Source organism: Molossus molossus, unplaced genomic scaffold (assembly GCF_014108415.1).
Source record: "Molossus molossus isolate mMolMol1 unplaced genomic scaffold, mMolMol1.p scaffold_m16_p_2, whole genome shotgun sequence".
Taxonomy (NCBI): domain Eukaryota; kingdom Metazoa; phylum Chordata; class Mammalia; order Chiroptera; family Molossidae; genus Molossus; species Molossus molossus.
In genome coordinates this window covers 4,202,235-4,223,341 of record NW_023425355.1, presented here as the reverse complement: position 1 = coordinate 4,223,341, position 21,107 = coordinate 4,202,235, and the positions used below count along the sequence as shown (strand labels likewise).

Sequence of the window (21,107 nt, the reverse complement as noted above, 5' to 3'; positions counted from 1 at the left end):
GTTATGCATATATGTATTGAAGTTCTTTGGTTTATTTCTTCCCGCCCTCCCTTCCCCTTTCCCTTTGAGGTTCATCAACCTAACAACTAATTTGTACTTCTTAATTTCTTCGTTTTCTTCACCCATCCCTCCAGCCCCCTCATATTTGGCAAGCAACAAAACGTTCTGTGTATCTATGAGTCTGTTTCTGTTCTGCTTGCTCATTTTGTTTGTAGATTCAATTGTTGATAGATATGTATATTGCCATTTTATTGTTCATATTTTTGTTCTTCTCCTCCTTCAAGAAGACCCTTCAACATTTCATATAATACTGGTTTGGTGGTGATGAATTCCTTTAGCTTTTTCTTGTCTAAAACACTCTTTATATACTCATCAATTCTAAATAATAGCTTTGTAGGACAGAGTAATCTTGGTTGTAGGTCATTGTTTTTCATCACTTTGAACATCTCTTGCCACTTCTTTTTGGCCTGCAAAGTTTCTTTTGAGAAATCAGCTGACAGTCTTATGGGAGCGCTGTTGTAGGTAACTAACTGCTTTTCTCTTGCTGCTTTTAAGATTCTCTCTTTGTCTTTAACCTTTTGCATTTTGATGATGATGTGTCTTGGGGTGGGCCTCTTTGGGTTCATCTTGTTTGGAACTCTCTGTGCTTCCTGGACTTGTATGTCTATTTCCTTCACCAAGTTAGGGAAGTTTTCTGTCATTATTTTTTCAAATAGGTTTTCAATTCAATTTCTTGCTCTCTCTCTTCTCCTTCTGGCACCCCCACAATGCAAATTTTGGTATGCTTAAAGTTGTCCCAGAAGCTCCTTACACTGTCCTCATTTTTTTTTGGATTCTGTTTTCTTTTTGCTGTTCTGATTGGGTGTTTTTTGCTTCCTTATATTCCAATTCGATGGTTTGCTTCTTGGCTTCACCTACTCCACTATTGATTCCCAGTAAATCATTCTTTATTTCAGTAGTGCATCCTTCATTTCTGACTGGTCCATTTTTATGTTCTCACTAAGATCCTTGAGCACCCTTAGATGATAAACTCTTTTTCAGTACTTTGAGTATGTCACCCCCTGCTTTTTGGCCTTTATGGTTTCTAAAGAGAAGTCATCTGTTAATTCTTTTGAGACTCTTTTGTACATGATGTCATTATTCCGTTATTTTTTTTCAAGATTCTCTTTGTTGCCATCTTTTGACAATTTGACTGTAATGTGTTGAAGCATGCAACTCCTTGAGTTTGTCTTCCTTTGAGTTTGCTGAATTGTAGAATAAGCAGATTAAAGCTCTTCACCAAATTTATCAAGTTTTTGGCCATTGTTTCTTCAAATATTATTCCTACCCTTTCTCTCCTCTTCATTTAGGATTCTCATTATGACTATAACTGTTATGTTTAATGATATTCATGGTCTCTGAAGTTTTGTTGATTTTTCTGAATTATTTTTTCTTTATTTTTCTCAGATTAAATACGTTCAACTCATCCATGTTTAAGTCAATCTGATTCTATATTCTGCCAGTATAAATTTGATGTTAAGCCCCTATAATAAATTTTTCAATTCAGTTATTGTACTTGCAAACTGCACAATTGCTAAGTGGTTCTTTTATATTAATTAAATAAATAAATATTTTATTTTTATAGAAATATATGATATTGAAACTAGGTAATTAAAATTCCCTTTATTTTTTTAAATATGTTTTTTTGATTTTTTTTGGGGGGGGGGTGAGATAGAAACAGCAACGTGTGAGAGAAACATCTATCAGCTGCCTCTTGCACACCCCCTACTGGGGATCAAGCCTGCAACCCGGGCATGTGCCCTGACCGGGAATCAAACCAGGACCTCTCAGTCCATTGGACAATGCTCAGTCTACTGAGCCACACAGGCCAGTCTGAAATTCTCTTTTTAGAAAGTCCAATGGTTTGGCTTCCTCAGGGACAATTTCTATTTATTGCTAGTTTTTTTGTTATCATTGCTCATGGGCCATTTTTTTTATTTCTTTGCAGATCTCACAATGTATTTTTTGAAAATTGAACATTTTAAATAATGCAAAGTGACAACTTTGGAAATCAGAAACCCATTCCTTTCCCATGATTTATTGTTCTTGTTGTTGCTCTTTGTTTAGTGACTTCATGGACTGATTCTATAGTCTGTATTCTTTGTCATGTTAATCCACTGAAGTCTCTAGTCAGTTAGCTTAAAGGCCAGCTAATGATTGGACAAAGATATATTTAAACACTTTGAATAAATAAATTTCCCAGCTTTGCTGAAGGGCTCTGTGTAGGTGTTAGTATATAACTTCAACACTCAGGCAGGTGGTTCATAAATCTGTTTTAGTCTTTACTTCCTGCTTGCACAGATCTTTGAAGTCAGCCAGAAACAAGAAAGTAGAGTTTCCTCAAGTCTTTCTGGACAGGTACAAATCTTGGACATGAGCAAAGCCCATACATGTGCATGACTTTCTAGATTTCCAGGAATATGTTGCAACTTTCCATAGCTCTTTTTGGACATCTCATTCTCAATTTTTCCAGTAAGGTTTATTGTTCAGCTTCTTGTTTACTACTATCCTTTATGATGCCTGAGGCAGCTGAGGTGCTAAAAAATTACCACTAATTGTTTTTGACAAATTCCCTAAGGCAAAAACCACTTGCAGTAAGTCAGCTCTGAGTTCATTCATATAAGACCATCCTATAATTGTTATTTTCCAGCTTTAATGGAGCTTCAAACCCATTGTACACTCTCCAATGGCTGCTGGAATGGTGGTGTTTAGAGCTTCCATGACCGTGTAGCTGTTAGTTTCCAAGGCTACTGTGGAGCAGGAGAGAAGGGGATGGAAATAGTGCAAGTTTGAGCACTACAAAGATCACTGTCATTCCAATTATTGAGCCCTTTTCCTTGAATGCGTTTACACCTTATATTGTTACAAATTTTAGTTAATTTCCAGAGTTCTTAAAAAGTTGATTTTGAATATTTTGCCAGTATCTGTATTACTTTTATGAGAAAGCATCTTTTCAGAGGACAGTTCCTGACCATTCCCACTGAAGTAAGTGGGTCAGAGATTTTTGTGATATGTACTTTCAATTAACAAGAGCTTCAGTAATTGTTATATCAATTTAAAATTAAGTTACTGAGTCAAAAATCCCATTACTCAATGGGTGGCCTCTAAAAGGCCATATGAGTTTATTTAATTGGTGATAATGTTAGAAAAAGATATCAGGGCAGGAGGAATAGGGAAACTAAGGCAAAAAATTAGACAAAAGCCAAAAACCTTTGCAGACTGCTTCTAGTAGGGCCTTATCTCTGGAACAAGGTTAAAACTTCTCCTCACAGAAGAATGCAGGAGAGAAGCGGGGATGGAAGGGGAGAGGAGGAGGAGGAATCAGAGACCACTTAGTACAAATCATCCCAAAGTTGTTAGGACAAGAGGCAGGAGGAGGAAAGAAGAGTATAAGCAAACAAACAAAAAAGGCCAGAAGTTGGGGTTTAATGACCAGATATCTCTCATAAATTGTGGGAAAGCCATAACAAAGAAAAGGGGAGATTTTTAGAGTTAATCTGTACCACAATATCTAGCAAAGGAAAAAATTTTTAAACTTATAGACAGAAGGGTATATAAGGCAGAAATCACCCACCCTACTGGCTCTTCAGATTAGCTGAGAGCCCATCTGTGCTACATAAGGCAGATGTATAGGTTTGCTTGCTTTGTTTCATTAGTAAATGTGCATGCTTCAATGTTTTAATAAATTTACTTGCATTAATGTTTTAATAAATTTACTGAACACAATGCAGATATTATCTAGAGTCTCTTATATAAATTATTTTATATGAGAAGACAAGGATTGAGGTTGGAGACAGCCCACTCCCCTGTGATTCAGGGGGCTGTTCAATAACACCTCTCTAGTGTCTATGAGAGGTGCATGTCACATTTTCATCACAATAAGAAGGCTTTTAAAAAAATGTTTTTCTTGCCCTGGCCGGATTAGAGCGGTTAGAGTGTCCGCCTGCGGTCCTGAGAGACCCCGGGTTCGGTTCCCGCTAAGGGCATGGACCTCGGTTGCAGTTTGTCCCCGGCCCTGGTTGGTTGTGCGGGTGGCAGCCACTCGATGTGTTCCTTTCACATCGATGTTTCTCTCTCTCTCTCTGTTCCTCTCTCTCCCTCTCACTCTACCTGAACAAAAAATGGAAAAATGTCCTCGTGTGAGGATAAAAAAAAAAAATGTTTTTCTTTACTGATTTTAGAGGGGGGGGGGAGAGCGAGACAGAAACATCGATGAGTGAGAACATTGATCAGCTGCCTCCTGCACACCCCCCATTGGGGATCAGCCTGTGACCTGAGCATGTGCCCTGACCAGGAATCGAACAGGCGACCTCTTGGTGTATGGGTCAATTTTCAACCACTGAGCCACACCAGCTGGGCGGTGATAAGATTTTAAAAGCCCACTGAGCCGCCCAGTGTGTCTCAGTGGTTGATCATCAACCCATACACAAAGAGGTCGCTGATTTGATTCCTGGTCAGGGCACGTACAGGAGGTGGCCGATCGACGTTCTCTCTCGTCAATGTTTCTATCTCTCTCTTCTTCTCCCTTCCTTTCCTTCTAAAATCAATAAAGAAAAATAAATAAATAAATAAAAGCCCACTGAGATATATGGCAACAGGTAAAAAGTATTAGCAAAGTCAAGATAGTTTCTGCATTCTGGTAAACTACTGTCTAAATGGCTCAGACTTTTACAGATCGTCTGTCTTAATCAAACTACCTCATTTTATTCATGAAGGAGACTGGGGTCTAGAAATAGGAACTGATGTATCCAAGGTCACACAGATAACTGCACAGTCAAAAGGGGACTCCTATTCAATGCTTTCTAACCACTGTAAGATAACCATGTTTTGCCAGCCACAGCCAAAGTACCTATGTTATATCTTCTTTTTGTTTTCTTTTTTTATTTGAGAGAGAGAGGAGAGGAGAAGGAGAGAGAGATAGAAACATCAATGAGAGGAAACATTGATTGGCCGCCTCCTGCATGCCCCCCACCAGGGATTGGGCCCACAACCTGGGCATGTGTCCTGACTGGGAATCAAACCAGCAACCTCTTGGTGCATGGGTCAACGCTCAACCACTGAGCCACACTGGCCGGGCTATATCCTCTATTTTATCTAATTGCTCCCCAAAATGTATTTTGTTTCCTTAGAAAGTTTCATATTCATATTCATTTTTCTTCGCTCATGTACATAGTGAGTTGAGAAACACTTCAAGGGCTAAAGCAGGAGGTTTGGACCTTGGTTATTTCTGACTTAGAGTCATTAAGTCCTATAAGGCCTCTTACTGATACATTTTTAACCAAACATCATGGACCATTACAACACTGTCTGAGAGCTGCCACTGCAAATGGCTCTCTTGTTTCTGGAAAGAAACAAAAGCTTTAGTAAGAGCAGACTATCTGTTGGAGTGTTGTGGGAGAGAACAGTCACTGAAGAACAGGAAAAGGAGTTCAGTTCTTAGCCTTCCTTCAAAAAAGAGGAAAGGGGCCCTGGCCGGTTTGGCTCAGCGGTTAGAGCGTCAGCCTGCAGACTAGAGAGTCCTGGGTTCGGTTACCGCTGAGGGTACGTACCTCAGTTGCAGTTTGTCCCTGGCACCGGGTGGGGTTGTGTGGGTAGCGGCCACTCGATGTGTCTCTCTCACATCGATGTTTCTCTCTCTCTCTTCCTCCTTCTCTCCCTCCCTCTCTATCTGAAGATAAATGCAAAAACAATAATAAAAAAATAAAAATTTAACAAAAAAAAAGAGGAAAGGCGACTAAGAAAACTGGCTAGAAAAGGAAGAAAACAGGCCTGCATAACCACCAGTGTCCCCACCAGCAGCAGCTGCAACATGCCCTGCCCCACCAGCACGACAAAGCCCGCCTTACAAAACCGACTGCAGTTCTCTTCAATAATGCTAGCAGGCCCAGAGCATTAAAAGGAGAGTCCAGCCCTGGCCGGTTTGGCTCAGCGGTTGGAGCTTTGACCTGCGGTCCAGAGAGACCCAGGTTCAGTTCCCGCTAAGGGCACGTGCCTTGGTTGCAGTTTGTCCCCAGCCCTGATTGGGTCATATGGGTGGCAGCCACTTGATGTGTCCCTTTCACATCGATGTTTCTCTCTCTCTTCCTGTCTGTCCTACTCTATCTGAACAAAAAATGAAAAAATGTTCTCGGGTGAGGATAAAAAAAAAAAAAGGTGAAGAGATTAGCCAGTAAAAATGAACTATCCCTAGAAAATTCCGAGAGAGAAACAATAAAATGCTAAGAAAATGGAGCAGGGAAAATCACTGTACACGATGCTTCTCAAATCTTACATTCTTTTTTCATTGTAATTTTATTAATGAGAAAACTGAAGTTCAGCAAAGTGAAGTATTTCCTAATACTCGTATGCAACTGTCTTCCCAAAGGGTTGCAAACTTCCAATGAAGGATAATAATATAGATCAAAAGGCTTAATATTGTTTATACCCTTTTAGCCAGTAAATTCACTTCTGGGTAACCACACCTAAAAAATAACCCTGAATACAAGAGGAGAAACTTTTATATCCAAAGGTATGCGCTCAACATTATTAATGATAATGAATAATGGAAAACAAAAAATGTCCAATGATTGGGAAAAGATTAAGTACATCCACTTAATGGACTATTATTACAACCATTAAAAAGGAGAAATACAGCCCAGTCAGTGTGGCTCAGCGGATTAAGCATCATCCTATGGACTGAGAGGTCATGGTTTGATTCCCAGTCAGGGCACATGCCCCGGTTGTGGGCTTGATACCCAGTAGGGGGCGTGTGGGAGGCAGCCAATGGATGTTTTTCTCTCACATTGATGTTTCTCTCTCTCTCCCTTCCTCTCTCTCTACAAAATCAATAAAAATATTTTTAAATGGAGAAGTACAGCTCATGTGCTCATCAGTAGGTGAGTGGATAAAATAGCTGTGGTACAGTTACACAATGGAATAATAGATGCTGTATAAAAGAAGGAACTCTTACCCTTTGCGACAGCATGGATGGACCTGGAGTTTATTATGCTAAACAAAATAAGCCAGTTAGAGAAAGACAAATATCATATGTGGTATTTATGGATTATATGTGGACTCTAATAAACAAAATAAACTCATAAACAACATAGAAACAGAGGCATGGAAACATGGAACAAACTGACAGATCTCAGAGGGGCGGGGGCTAGTGGGGACTGGAGTAAAGAAGGCGAAGAGATTAGCCAAAGAACATATATGCATAGTCCATGGACACAGATGACGTGTGGTGATGGCCAGGGGGTGGAGTGGGGGGGGATGAAGGCTGGGTGCAAGTGGATAGAGGGGGGAAAATGGAGACATCAGTGATAGTGTCAACAATACATTTTTTAAAAGGAGAAGTACACAAAATTTTATAAACACAGCAAAATGCCTTTGATGAAATACTGTATGAAAAAAGCAGAATGCAAAACATTGTATATAAAATGTATGCATAAAATATTAATCAGGCAGGTTAGTAAGAAGCAAGGAAAATTCCTTGGCAAGTAGAATAGGGAAATTGAGACAGACAGCTGAAAAAAAAAAACAAAACTGGTGAAGCAATTTACAACAGATACAGAAGGTCACCAGGGTGGAAACCCCCAGTGCTAGCAAGGAACAAAACTAAAAAAACAAAGACCTCACCTCCAGGCTAACCTTTCCTCCCCTTACCTTTCCTCCCTAGAGTTAACATCTAGGCCTGGGTTGTATTTCAGCTGACAGGCCAAGAAAAGTAGAAAAGTAGAAAAACCAGACAAGCAAAGGCCAAGGCTGACCTCAGGATCAGCTGCTTTGACTAATGACCCCCTGCCCTAGTGCTGACCAATCAGTGGAGACCATGTCCCCGAAAGGACACACCTGGAAAACTGATGACTATTCTACTGAGATCCTCCCCTGAGACCTCCCCTAAGGTCTCCACCCTTAATGAGATACCACCTCACATCTGGCAATCATGGATAAATCAGCAAACAACAAGTGTTGGCAAGGACACAGAGGAAAGGGAACCTCCATGCACTGTTGGTGGGAATGCAGATTGCTGCACCCACTGTGGAAAGTAGTATGGAGTTTCCTCAAACAATTGAAATGGAACTGCCTTATAACCCAGCAATTCCACTTCCGGGAATTTATCCAAAGAAACCTGAAACAGTGCTTTGAAAGAATATATGCACCCCTATGCTCATGGCAGCTTATTTACAATAGCCAAGATTTGGAAGCAGCCCTAGTGTCCAGCTGTGTCACAGCTATGTTACATTTACAGAATGGAATACTACTCAGTCATAAAAGGAAGAAAATTATACTCTTTGGGACAGCATAGATGGACCTGGAGAACATTGTGCTAAGTGAAAGAAGTCAGTCACAGAAAAACAAGCACCTTATGATTTCCTGCATATGTGGAATTAAATGAACAAACTGGACTACCAAGCAAAATAGAGACAGACTGACAGACAGAGAGCAGGCGGACAGCTCTGATAGGGTGGTTAGGGGAGTGGAAGAATTAGTCAAAAAGGAGAAAGGACTCATGGACATGGACAACAGCGTGGTGACTGCAGGGAGGAGTGGGGGTAGAAGAGGGTATATGGGGATAAATGATGATGGAAATAAAATAAAATAAAGAAAAACATTTAATAAATAAATAAAAGCTTTTAGGACTGAAGACCCAGTGCACTCTCCCTCCTGGGAGCACGCCTAAGCTTTCCCCTCCCTTCTCCCTCTTCTTCCCCCACAGGCGTGCATCTCCTAAACTTTCAGGGACCCCAGGAAGCTTGCAACCAGGGCAGCAATGGGAAGCGGCAGTTCGTCCAGGACTAACCCCTTGAACCTGTCTCCAAAGCCTCCTTTTTTCTGACTTCCCAGTGAACTAAAGCAGCCCTGCCAAGGCTCATTTCTTTCCTATAACATTTCCAGAGGTTCAAGGAGAGCCTGCTTAGGCTCTCCTGTTGCTTCCGCTATCCTAAGCCCTTCCTTGTTTCCCTGTCCCCAGCTTTAATAACATTCTTTCAAAAATCACCTGGGCTCATATCACGAAATCTTTCCTGCACTAAGTCAAGAACCCACACACTACTGGCTGGCTCTAAGCAGACCCACTCAGGGCCAGGTCCCTTTGCAGTAACATCACAACTATGTATAAAAAAATATGCCCATCAAAACAATTTTGTTCTATGAGTGGAAGAGCTGGTTTAACATTCCCACTTAAGTGGCTTACTAGCTACATTATCCTGTGCTTGGGGAGGACTGCTTTTCCCATGCAAGTACAGGTTTCTCGGGGGCAGGCGCTGTGTCTTTGTGTCTCTGGCACAGAGTTCTGGGACCTCCAAATATCGAGGGGTTATCCCCGGTTCATAACTAATTACTGCTGGGTTGGTGAAACATGGTAGCTGTGTGCTCAATGTCAAATGTCTGTCTACAGATCGACTGAAAGCAAAAGCAAGGGATAGAGGGGGAACCTTTAGATTAAAGGGGACTTAATATCATTATAAAATGTTTAAGGGAATTTTAGACTATGGTGGACAGGGTTGCACATGTGGATGATAAAATCATAGACAAACACAAGGAAAATATTATCAACATCAAGAAAGTGGCCACTTTTATTTGGAAGAAAGCAAATGTGACTTGGAGCTAGTGAGCTTTTGCATCTCTTCTTAATTGTAGGTGACTTATCAGCATGCAAACTCTGTCATGTCTGATTGAGCTTTAATTGACTTCTTTTCTCTGTCAAAAATACAGTTTTGGTATCTATCTGAAAATCAGACTAGATCCTACTACATTGCCCAATTTGTAAATTCCAAATTTTCAACCCTTCCCATTTCCTTCAATATCTAGTTATAATTTTCCAAACCAACAATTCCAATTTTCTCCCTCTGATATGACTTAGAGTCATGAAGAACTAAAACCTGACAACCCAGATCCCTACAGGGATGCCATTTTGCCTTATAACCGGCCCTTTCCCGAGGAGCTGAAGAAGACCTGTTAACCAAGACCAATGACCTGACATAAACCTCTAAGGGCTTGCCACCTCAGGAGACCACGAATTCTCCTTGGACAAATCATCATCTAGACTAAATAAGTCTCATGAAATGCTCAGTTAATGTGTGTCCTTATATGAAAGATGGTCAAGATTGTGGACAATGTCACCAAGAGCACCGACATCTCATCTTGAAAGCTTCAAAAAATTCCATGAATGGCACCACATAATCAAATGATTTTCACCCATCGACCTCTTAGAAATCACTGGGTCCTCAGGATTAACTCCTGGCTCTTTTCTTAATATGAAACTTGATATTAATGTTTCTCTATTTCACTTTAGGTATCCCTCTTCTTTTAAGATGACTAATCTCCAGAGCCTTAAAACAGCTGACCTTTGCAACCCCCTCTCAAAAGATGGCCCAACTGGTTTTACAAGAAAAAAAATCAACAAAAGTCCTTGAGAGGCTATTTCTTAAACCCTACTTCATCCCAGTCAGAAGGTTTATGATCAGCTGTCAGTGTGCAGCAACAAAAAATACTCATGTTGAACAAAACAAAGGGGACTGAGGGTAACCGATAATATTGAACTTTATCTGGACCCTCTGCTCCCAGAAAGCAGTAATGGGTTACTGATGGAACTTTCTACCTGAAACCTTTGACCTTAAATCAACCTGCTTGGCTCACGAAAGAGTTTCTTCAAATAGGTTAGGATAACTGGAATGGAAATGTGATATGTAGTCTGATATTTTTCAAACACTGATTTTTCTTTTTCTGGGCATGAACAAACAAACTGCTGAAACCCATTGGGTGCCAGTTTCTGGGGAAGAGGTAGCAAGTGAGATACACAGAAGAAAACTATGCCACTAGGGTTCACCCAAGGGGCACCCTGCTTAGTGATGGGGATGACAAGACAAACTCTGGGTTGAAATATGATTTTCTCCGGTGAAATCCACCAGATAATCCTCAGTTTTTAAGAATAAGAAAACTTTGCCTGGCCAGTGTGGCTCAGTGGTTGAGCATCAACCAATGCACCAAAAGGTCGCCAGTTCGATTCCTGGTCAGGGCACAAACCCAGGTTGTGGGCCAAATACTCAGTGGGGGGCATGCAGGAGGCGGCCAGTTGATGTTCTCCCTCATCAATATTTCTATCTCTCTCTCCCTCTCCCTCTCTTTCTCTCTAAAATGAATAAAGAAAAAAATTTTAATAAATAAACAAGTCAATCTAACCCTCATAAAAATATTCAGTGCAGTATCATTTATCATACTGAAAAACTGGAAATAAGCTAAATTTTCAACACTACTTAAATATTATAGAAAGTATGGCTCCCAGAAAAAGGAGCACATAATCTTAACTATTCTGTAGTCCAATCACAGAGATTTCCTGACCCCGCTTTCTGACACTTTCAAGTGATCTTCCTTACCTTCCCTCCTTAATTCCAAATGTACAGAAAGAAAAGTCATTTGATAGAGCACTTGAGATCTTGCTTTCTTTTCTGGCATGCCATCATTTGACTCAAATAAATGCTTATAAAAATTATTCAGAGTTTTGGATGTTCTTACATAAACATTTACTTTGCATAGTCCAAAGGATTCTGAAGAAGCCTACCTAGGACCAGCCTGCAGACTTGGACCCAGTGTTAGATACTGACATGGGCCCATTGTGCTCCACTGGCTCCCTGCTCTGCATTGGGTGAATCTGGGTGAGTTTTATCTTAGAAACTGTCTCTGTTTGTCTTTGTTGTTTGTGTCTCTGTATGTATGTAGTGCATGTGATATAATTTTCTACCTCCATCTGTATTATTAAAACTAATTTGAAAGCAATCACTTGTAGGGATAGGATATTAAATTCAGAAATATAGATACAAACTCAAACTATCATTTATTATCATAGTAAATTTTATACTTTTATATATTATTTATATTTAATAAAAGGAACATTTAATAATAATAGTACATGTTAGGGGACTTTTTATGAAGATAACAGAGTACATCAACTCTATGCTTATCCGCTCCACAATCACATCAAAATTACTAAATTATAGAACATTGAGAACCACTTGAAGACTAGCTGAACAGAAGTTCTATAACTGTGGTAGGCAGTGAGACAGCCATAAACACAGCAAGAATGATAACTCAGGTACAGAAGGTCACCAAGGCAAAAAGCCCTGGGTACATGGCAAAGGACAACTGTAGGGTGAGACCTTGCCCTCAAGGTGACTATCCTACCCTAACATATCGCTAGTCATGCAGTTTGGACCCCCTGACCTTCCCTCCCTGGAGATAACATCTAGGTCTCGGTTGTATTTCAGCTCCAGGCCCAGACAAGCAGCAAAACCAGACGAGCAATGCCATGACTGACCTCAGGACCAACTGCATTGGATAATGACCCCCTACTACTGCTGCCAACCAATCAGTCCGTGGAGACCCCACCCCTGAAGGACACCCCTGGAAAGCTGATGAGTATTCTATTAAGATCTTCTTTGGGGGCTCCCCTAAAATCTCCACCCTTAAAACCCTTAAGATGGAGGATCTAGCATGTTCTCCCTCCCAGGAGCATGCCCACACCTCTCCCTTTCCCTTTCCCCTCCCCCTCCCTCCAGGGACATTACCATTACCTTCCTCACTCCCAAGCTCCAAGAGCCCTTCCTTTACCTCTAAAATTTGTTTCCTAAGCCCATTTTCTCTACAAAGTACTTGTTCCACCTCTGTGATTTTCCAAATAAATGTTCTCTTATAGTTTGAGTCTTGGTTCTGAATTCTTTCCTAGCCAGAACTCAAGTACCAAGTTTGCTGAACTCAGGTCTGGTCTGACTCCACGGGTCTAACACCTGGTGTCATTCCTGTGGCCTACAACATAACTAAGGGTATAAAGAAGAAGCCCTGTAGAGACTGTGGGAAGAATGGAGACATGGACCAGGCCGATCCCACATCCATGGTGTAGAGATTAGAATCTGGAATGGTATCTTGGCTGCAGAGGTCCCAGCCCCATATCAGGATCCCCAGTTCAGGGCACCAGTACCAGGAAGAGGAATCCCCATAACATCCGATGGTGAAAACCAGTGGAGATTATCTCTGAGAAAGACAAATGACCACTAAGACCAAGGCACTGCTCTCAAATGACCTGCACACAGACTCTCTGGCTCACAAACTCACTTGTTCCAGCACAAGAACAGCAGCTCAAAGTGCCAGGGACATATGGGAAAGAACTAAATTGACTAACTCAAGGCGAGGGCTAGAGGGGCAGGGATCAGGTCAACTCTCCATGGAAATGGAGGTGCTGGCAGGCGGCACCATTACATGTTAAACACTCCACCCACCAGCCAGACTGGTGCAGGCAGGTGCCAAATCTATGCTCTCCATTAACCTGGATAACAACATTTGCCCTACCTAGGCAATTCCCAGAGACCTTGCCCCAGCAAACTTGGTCACCCCAGCAAAGCCTCTTCCAGTGGCTCTTCCAAAGAAGTCGCCTGCCTCTACTCACACTGAGGGTTTTATAAAAATCTCTCAGGGATCCACAAATCAGAAACAAGCAAGGAATAGCTCTAGTATGTCTTGTAGTTCTTGCAAAGTGGCTCCAAGCCCAGCGTAAGTGGAAAGACCTCAACTTAAATTGTAAGTCCTATCAGGTGGCCCTAAGGCTAGCATCAGTGGCAGCCAACATGGCCTGGAACATAGCTTCAACTAAGCAGCCACAAGTCTAATTACACACGATCTTCTTTTGTCTTTTAACATTTGTCCTAGCTTTCTAATTGGTTGACTTATAATGAAGTGTTTGCCTTTGTCAGAATTCTTTCTTTTCTATATTTTCTTAGTCATATTTTTTATCTTTTCTTTTCTACTTAAAGCAGTCCCTGTAATATTTTTTGTAATACTGGTTTAGTGGTGATGAACTCCTTAAGCTTTTTCTTTTGTGAAACTCCATCTCTCTTTTGGTTCTGACTGATAACCTGGCTGGGTAGAGTTATCTTATTTGTAGGTATTTGCTTTGCATCACCTTTAATATTTTGTGCCATTTCATTCCGACCTGCAAAGTTTCTGTTGAGTAATCAGCTTCCTTGTATGTGACTGTCTGCTTTTATCTTGCCTTTTTTTTTTTTTTTGTGGTACATGCCCTTAGCGGGAACCAAACCCAGGACTCTCTGGTCCGCAGGCCAACGCTCAGCCACTGAACCAAACTGGTCAGGGCTTATCTTGCTATTTTTAAGTTTCTTTTTTTATCTTTAAACTTTGACATTTTAATTATTATGTGTCTTGGGTTCATCATGTTTGGGACTGTGTGCTTCCTGGATTTGTATGTCTGTGTCCTTCACCAGGTTAGGGATGTTTTCCATCATTATTTCTTCAAATAGGTTTTCAATCCCTTTCTCTCTTTCTTGTACCCCTATGATGTGAATGTTGGTACACTTGCTGTTTTTCCTTAAAACTATCCTCATGTTTTTGATTCTTTATTATTTTTTGCTGTTCCAATTGGACGTTTTCCACTTCCTTCACTGCCTGATCATTGATTTGACCTACTTCATCTTATTTGCTATGGTTTCCTATTGGTATATTCTTCTTTCAGTTATTGTATTCTTCAATCCTGTCTGGTTCTTTTTTTATGTTTTCTATTTCACTTTTATGTTATTTATCTCTGTTGATGTTCTCACTGAATTCACCTATTCTTTCCCTAAGTTTCTTGAGCATCCTTATAACCATTATCTTAAACTCTGTATTTGGTAGATTGCTTGTTTCAATTTTATTTCAGTCTTTTTCTGGAGCTTGGTCCTGTTCTTTCAGTTGGGACATATTTCTTTATCTCCTCATTTAGGCTGAATTTTTCTTTCTATATGTTAGCTTGATCTGCTACATCTTCCTGTTTGACAGAGTGATTTATATGTAGAAGGTGTGCTGTGGGATCCAGTGGCACAGTCTCCCTGGTTACCTGAGCTAGGTTCTCCAGGATGTCCTCCATATTGTTTTTATGTGCCCTCCTTGGGTAGTTAGACCTTGAGTGCTGTTGGTACATCACATGGTGGGGTTGACTGTCTGGCTGACTGGCTGTGGGTGCTGGCTGTGGCTACAGCAGACAAACTGTTTAGTGGGAGATAACCCCATGGAGCCAGAGTGTCTTGACTGTAGCTCTCTTGCCAGTTGAGTCCAACTTTCAGGTTTGTCATTTGTGGAGCTGGTTGGGTTGTGCTGTAGTGTGATCTGAACTGGCCACCAGGTGAGTTGGGTCTGGAAGTGCTTGGGAGGGTATCCAGTGCTGGTCAAGTTTAGCTACTTGCCTGTGTCTGTGCTTTGCAGCAGCTACCGTGTGATCTGTGGTTGGTTTCTGCTTTTGCTGATTTTGGAAGTTGTTGGGAGAAGCTACACTGAAAACTGAGGGCAACTGCCACTTGTGTTAGGCTTGTGGCTGCTTAGTTGAAGCTATGTTCCAGGCCATGTTGGCTGCCACTGATGCTAGCCTTGGGGCCACCTGATAGGACTTACAATTTAAGTTGAGGTCTTTCCACTTACGCTGGGCTTGGAGCCACTTTGCAAGAACTACAAGACATACTAGAGCTATTCCTTGCTTGTTTCTGGTTTGTGGATCCCTGAGGGATTTTTATAAAACCCTCAGCGTGAGTAGAGGCAGGCAGCTTCTTTGGAAGAGCCACTGGAAGAGGCTTGGTTGGGGCGACCAAGTTCGCTGGGGCAAGGTCTCTGGGAATTGCCTAGGTAGGGCAAATGTTGTTATCCAGGTTAATGGAGAGCATAGATTTGGCACCTGCCTGCACCAGTCCGGCTGGTGGGTGGAGAGTTTAACATGTAATGGTTTTAGAATGTGTTCAAATTTAAGCTACCATAAACTGAAAATAAATGCTTATGAACATAGTATAGTATATATGAAGCACATATAACCACAAACCAAAATCTATAAGAGATATACAAGAACAAAAGGGAAAAGAATCCTAACATAACACTACACAAAGTCGTCAACATACAGAAGAAGAGAATAAAACAATAAGAAAGGAAAAGAAAAGAACTACAAAAACAGTCAGAAATCATTAATAAAATGTGGCAATAACTATATACATATCAATAATTACATTAACATTAATGGAATAAATGCTCTAATCAAAAGACAGGGTGGTTAAATGGATAAAAAGAAGCACATATACTCCTACAAGAGACCCACCTTAGATTGAAAGACATATAGACTGAAAGTAAAATTATAGGAAAATGCAAATGGAACAAAAAAACCTGAGGTAGCAATATTTATATCAGACAATATAAACTTTAGAACAAAGGCTGTAACGAAGGAGGTAAAAAGAGGCATTCCATAATGATAAAGGGCTCAATCCAACAAGAAGATAGAACTCTTGCAAACACCTATGCACCCCAAGGAGGAGCAACTAAATTTATAAAGCAAATATCGATGGACATGAAGTGGGAGATGGACACTAATACAGAAATAGTAGTAGACTTTTAACACCCCAGTGGCATCAACAAATAGATAATTCAGACAGAAAATCAATAAGGAAACAGTGGCCTTAAATGAACATACATGCTAAAATCCTCAACAAAATATTAGCAAAACAGATCCAGCAATACATTAAAAAGCTCATACACCATGATCCTGTGGGAGTTATTCCAGGAATGCAAGATTGGTTCAATATCCACAAATCAATAGATGTGATACATCACATAAACAAAGTGGAAGGTAGAAATCACATGATCATACCAACAGATGCATAAAGAGCATTAGATAAAATCCAGTACCTACTTATGATAAAAACTCTCAACAAAGTGGGAATAGCAGGAACATACCTCAATGTAATAAAGGACATATATGACAAACCCACAGCCAAATCATACTTAACGGGCAAAAACTAAAAGTATTTCCTGTAAGATCAGGAAGACAGGGATGTCCACTGTCACCACTCTTATTCAACATAGTACTGGAAGTTCTAGCCCCAGCAATCAGACAAGAAGAAGAAATAAAAAGCATTCAAATTAAAAAGGAAGAAGTAAAACTCATTATTTGCAGATGACATGATATTGTATATAGAGAACCCTAAAGATTCCACCAAAAAACTACTAGAACTGATAAATGAATTCAGCACACAAAATACATATCCAGAAACCAATTGCATTTTTATATACCAATAATGAACTATCAGAAAGGGAATCCAAGAAAACAACCCCATTCATGATTGCTTCAAAAAAGAAGTAAAACACCTAGGAATAAATTTAATCAAGGATGTAAAAGACCTGTATTCATAAAATTATAAGACACTGAAGAAGATACAAATAAATAGAAGCATATATACTGTGCTCATGGACAATTTCTTGGCTTTCTATTCAGATTCACTGATCTATATGTCTGTTTTTATACCAGTACCAAGCTGTCTTGATTACTATGGCCTTGTAGTATAATTTGATATCAAGTAATGTGATTCCTCCAACTTAGTTCTTCTTGAGATTGCTATGGCTGCCCTGGCCAGTTTTGCTCAGTGGTTAGAGCGTCAGCCTGTGGTCCAGAGAGACCCGGGTTCAGTTCCTGCTAAGGGCACGTACCTTGGTTGCAGTTTGTCCCCGGCCCTGGCTGGGTTGTGCAGGTGGCAGCCACTCAATGTGTCCCTTTCACATCGATGTTTCTCTTTCTCTCTCTTCCTCTCTCTCCCTCCCACTCTATCTGAATAAAAAATATCCTCGGGTGAGGACAAAAAAAAAAAAGATTACTATGGCTATTTGGGGTCTTTTGTGATTTAATATAAATTTTGGGAATATTTTTTCTAGTTCTGTGAGATAAGCCATTGTGTTGAATCTGTAGAGTGCTTTGGGCAGTATGGACATTTTAACTATGATAATTCTTCCTGTCCATGAGCACAGTATAAATACATGAAAACAAAACTATACATATATGTGAACAAACAAAATGAAAACAAACTCAGATACAGAGAATAAACTGATGGTTGCCTGATGTGAAGGGGATTGTGGGAATGGGTGAAAAAGGTGAAAGTTATAAATAAGTACAAACTGCCAGTTAAAAAAAGTCACAGGGAAGTAAATCGGAGAAAAGGAAATATGGTTGATAACATTGTAATAACTACATATGGTGTCAGATGGGTACTAGACTCATGGGGCTCACTCTGTAAAGTACATAAATATCTATTTACTACATTGTATACCTTAAACTAACATAATATTGCATGTCAACTGTAGTTGAAAAATAATTTTTTAATTAATTTATTTATTTTTGTTACAGATGTTTCACCGTTTTCCCCTACTGATTCCTCCCTCCCACTCCCACCCCACCCTGTCCATTTCCACGGACAACAGCTTTGTTGTCCATGCCCATTGTTCATGCATACATGTATATAAGTTCTGTGGTTTATCTCTCCCCCACCACTCCCTCTTCTGGGGATTGTCAGTCTGTACCCCACTTCCACGTCTCTGGGACTACCCCATTCCTCAGACTGTTATGTTCATTATATTTCACAGATAAGTGAGATCATATGATACTTGTCTTTCTCTGCCTGGCTTGTTTTGCTTAGGATAATACTTTCCAGGTCCCTCCATGTCATCTCAAAGGATAAGAGATCTTTCTTACAGCTGCATAGTACCCCATTGTGTATATGTACCACCGCTTTTTTATCCATTCGCCTACTGATGGACACTTGGGCTGTTTCCAGATCTTAGCTATTGTAAATAGTGCTGCTGTGAACATGGGGGTACATATATTCTTTCTGATTGGTGTTTCAGGCTTCTTAGGGTATATTCCTAGAAGTGGGACCACTGGGTCAAATGGCAGTTCAATCTTTAATTTTTTTGAGGTAACACCATATTGTTTTCCATAGTGGCTGCACCAGTCTGCATCTCCACCAGCAGTGTACTAGAGTCTTACATCAAACTAAAAAGCTTCTGCACAGCAAAAGATACAATCATCGAAATGGAAAGGCAACCCACTGTATGGGAGAGCATCATTGCCAATGATATATCAGATAAGGGGTTAATTTCCAATACATATAGAGTGCTCATACAACTCAACAAAAGGAAGACAAAGAACCCAATTAAAAAATGGGCAGAGGAACTAAATAGACACCTCTCCCAACAGGACGTACAAATGGCTAAGAGACATATGAAGAAATGCTCAACATCACTAATCATCAGAGAGATGCAAATGAAAACAACAATGAGGTATCACCTCACACCTGTCAGAATGGCCGCCATCAACAAATCATCAAACAAGTGTTGGCGAGAGTGTGGAGAAAAATAATTTTTAAAATAGTAATAATAATATACTTTCATATTTTAATTTTGGGGTTCACAAATATAATTGTTACTAACTTGTTTCAGAGACATTAGATTACTTGCGTTAGTTCTGTGGTTCAATGTTCTAATCTAACAAATGGTTCACACTAACTCTTGAATTCAGTGATCACAAAACCTTTTCCCTAAATGGCCAGAGGGCAAATACTTCAGACTTCAAAAGCCATCCGGTCTTTGCTGCTACTATTCAATATCACTATTGTACTGCAAAACTCCCATAGACAATACTTCAATTAACAAGTGTGACTTTGTGAGAACAAATCTTTAGTTACAAAAAAAAAAAAAATAGAGGGTAAGATTTGGCCCGAGGGCCATAGTTTACCCACACTGCCTTATCTTCATGACAACTAACACAAAGTTATTTTTAATTCCACTATTCAAGCTCCTCTTTGTAGCATCCTTGAGAGATACTGATCACACCTCACAGAGGACAAGGCTCGAAGAGAGGAGATACCTTGTCCAAGATGACGCAGCTGGCAGTGCAAGTTGTTACATTTATTTTCCAAGGCAGATGTCAAATCTCTGGGTCATTTTGGAAAATAAACCCCGAAACAGTCTTTAATTTATCCATCACATAAATATATTTTGTTCGTGTAGCAAATTCTTTATAGAGAAATCCCCCTTCATACTGACTGAGTAAAGGGCCTCAGTGGAGGTTTAAGGGATATCTTCCGGTTGCTTTTGGTGAGGAAGACATGGGACTGGGAGGTAATGTGTCTTTATCCTTCTTATGCAGCCTCCCAGGAGCTTGGCACTTGACCACATGGGAAAAGATGCCCAGGTTCTCCCCATCCGCAAACACGGAGGATGCATGGTCTTAGAGCTGCCCTGAGGGGCACGTGGTCTCATGCAGCTGAACACTTACCAATGTTAATCTCATCATCGGTCAGAGTGTCTCCAATAAAATCAAACTGAAAGGACTGCAGCGTCTGGGAAAATTTCTGAACAGCTGAAGAATAATCTGCAAAGCAAAGGAAACAGGAGAAATGGTCAACACTGCTGTCCATTGACTGATATCCTTCCTCATCGCTGTTAGGGCAGATGGGAGAAAAGCAAAGGGCAAAGCTTCCAGAAGGTAGCACTGTGCACTGAATGATGTTAAACAAAAGGTCACACTGTGGGTAGATTTGAGCAACCAAAAGCACACATTAAAGAGGGAGGAGGGCAGCTTAGTGGAGTCCTTTTAAGTTATCAGACATGTTTTGTCTTCAATCCCTGTCCTCTGTGACCAGTTCTACCCAAAGCCTGCAAAAGCTAAATCTACTTACTTGTATTCCTAAGAGTCTCCTTAAGCATTTATTGAATTCTCGATATGGGCAATGGATTAGGTGCATTCTCGTCTCTCACCAAACAAATACTGACAGTCAATTTGCAAAGAAAACATTAGCTTCAGCTCCCACAGCTAGTGGAAGAACTGGAACTAGAAGTCAGGTGGTCTGTCTGCCTCTCAAGGACGCTTTGCATGACAATATAGGCAACAACTGCACTTTTTACGCATTAACCACATGACAGCCTGGGTTAGGACCCAATCTGGCAGGGGAATAAATGTAACTTGCTCACAGAGTATTCACCAAGGGACCTAAACTAAGAGGCAATGAATGTAAAAAGTGAAGGTGGTATGGCCAGACATCTGTTTTGTTTTGTTTTTTATTTTTGGTCAATGATTTGGAATTTTATTATACAAAAGTTTAATGATGGTGTATAAAATAAAATCACATTGACTACCCTTTCTAAAATTTTTTTTCCTTTAATGATTTTAGAGAGAGGGAGAGGGAGAGATAGAAATATCGATGAGAGAGAACACTGATTGGCCGCCTCCTACATGCCCCCCA

At 40.4% G+C, this 21,107-nt stretch overlaps 1 protein-coding gene across 1 annotated transcript in view; it reads right to left on the bottom strand.

Moving 5' to 3' along the window:
* Positions 1 to 21,107, bottom strand: part of OPHN1 (oligophrenin 1) — a 293,249-nt gene that overhangs the window by 166,522 nt on the left and 105,620 nt on the right. The window contains exon 3 of the mRNA XM_036271467.1: positions 20,141 to 20,236. Within this exon, the coding sequence (XP_036127360.1) occupies positions 20,141 to 20,236 (96 nt within the window). The remainder of the gene's footprint in view (positions 1 to 20,140; positions 20,237 to 21,107) is intronic.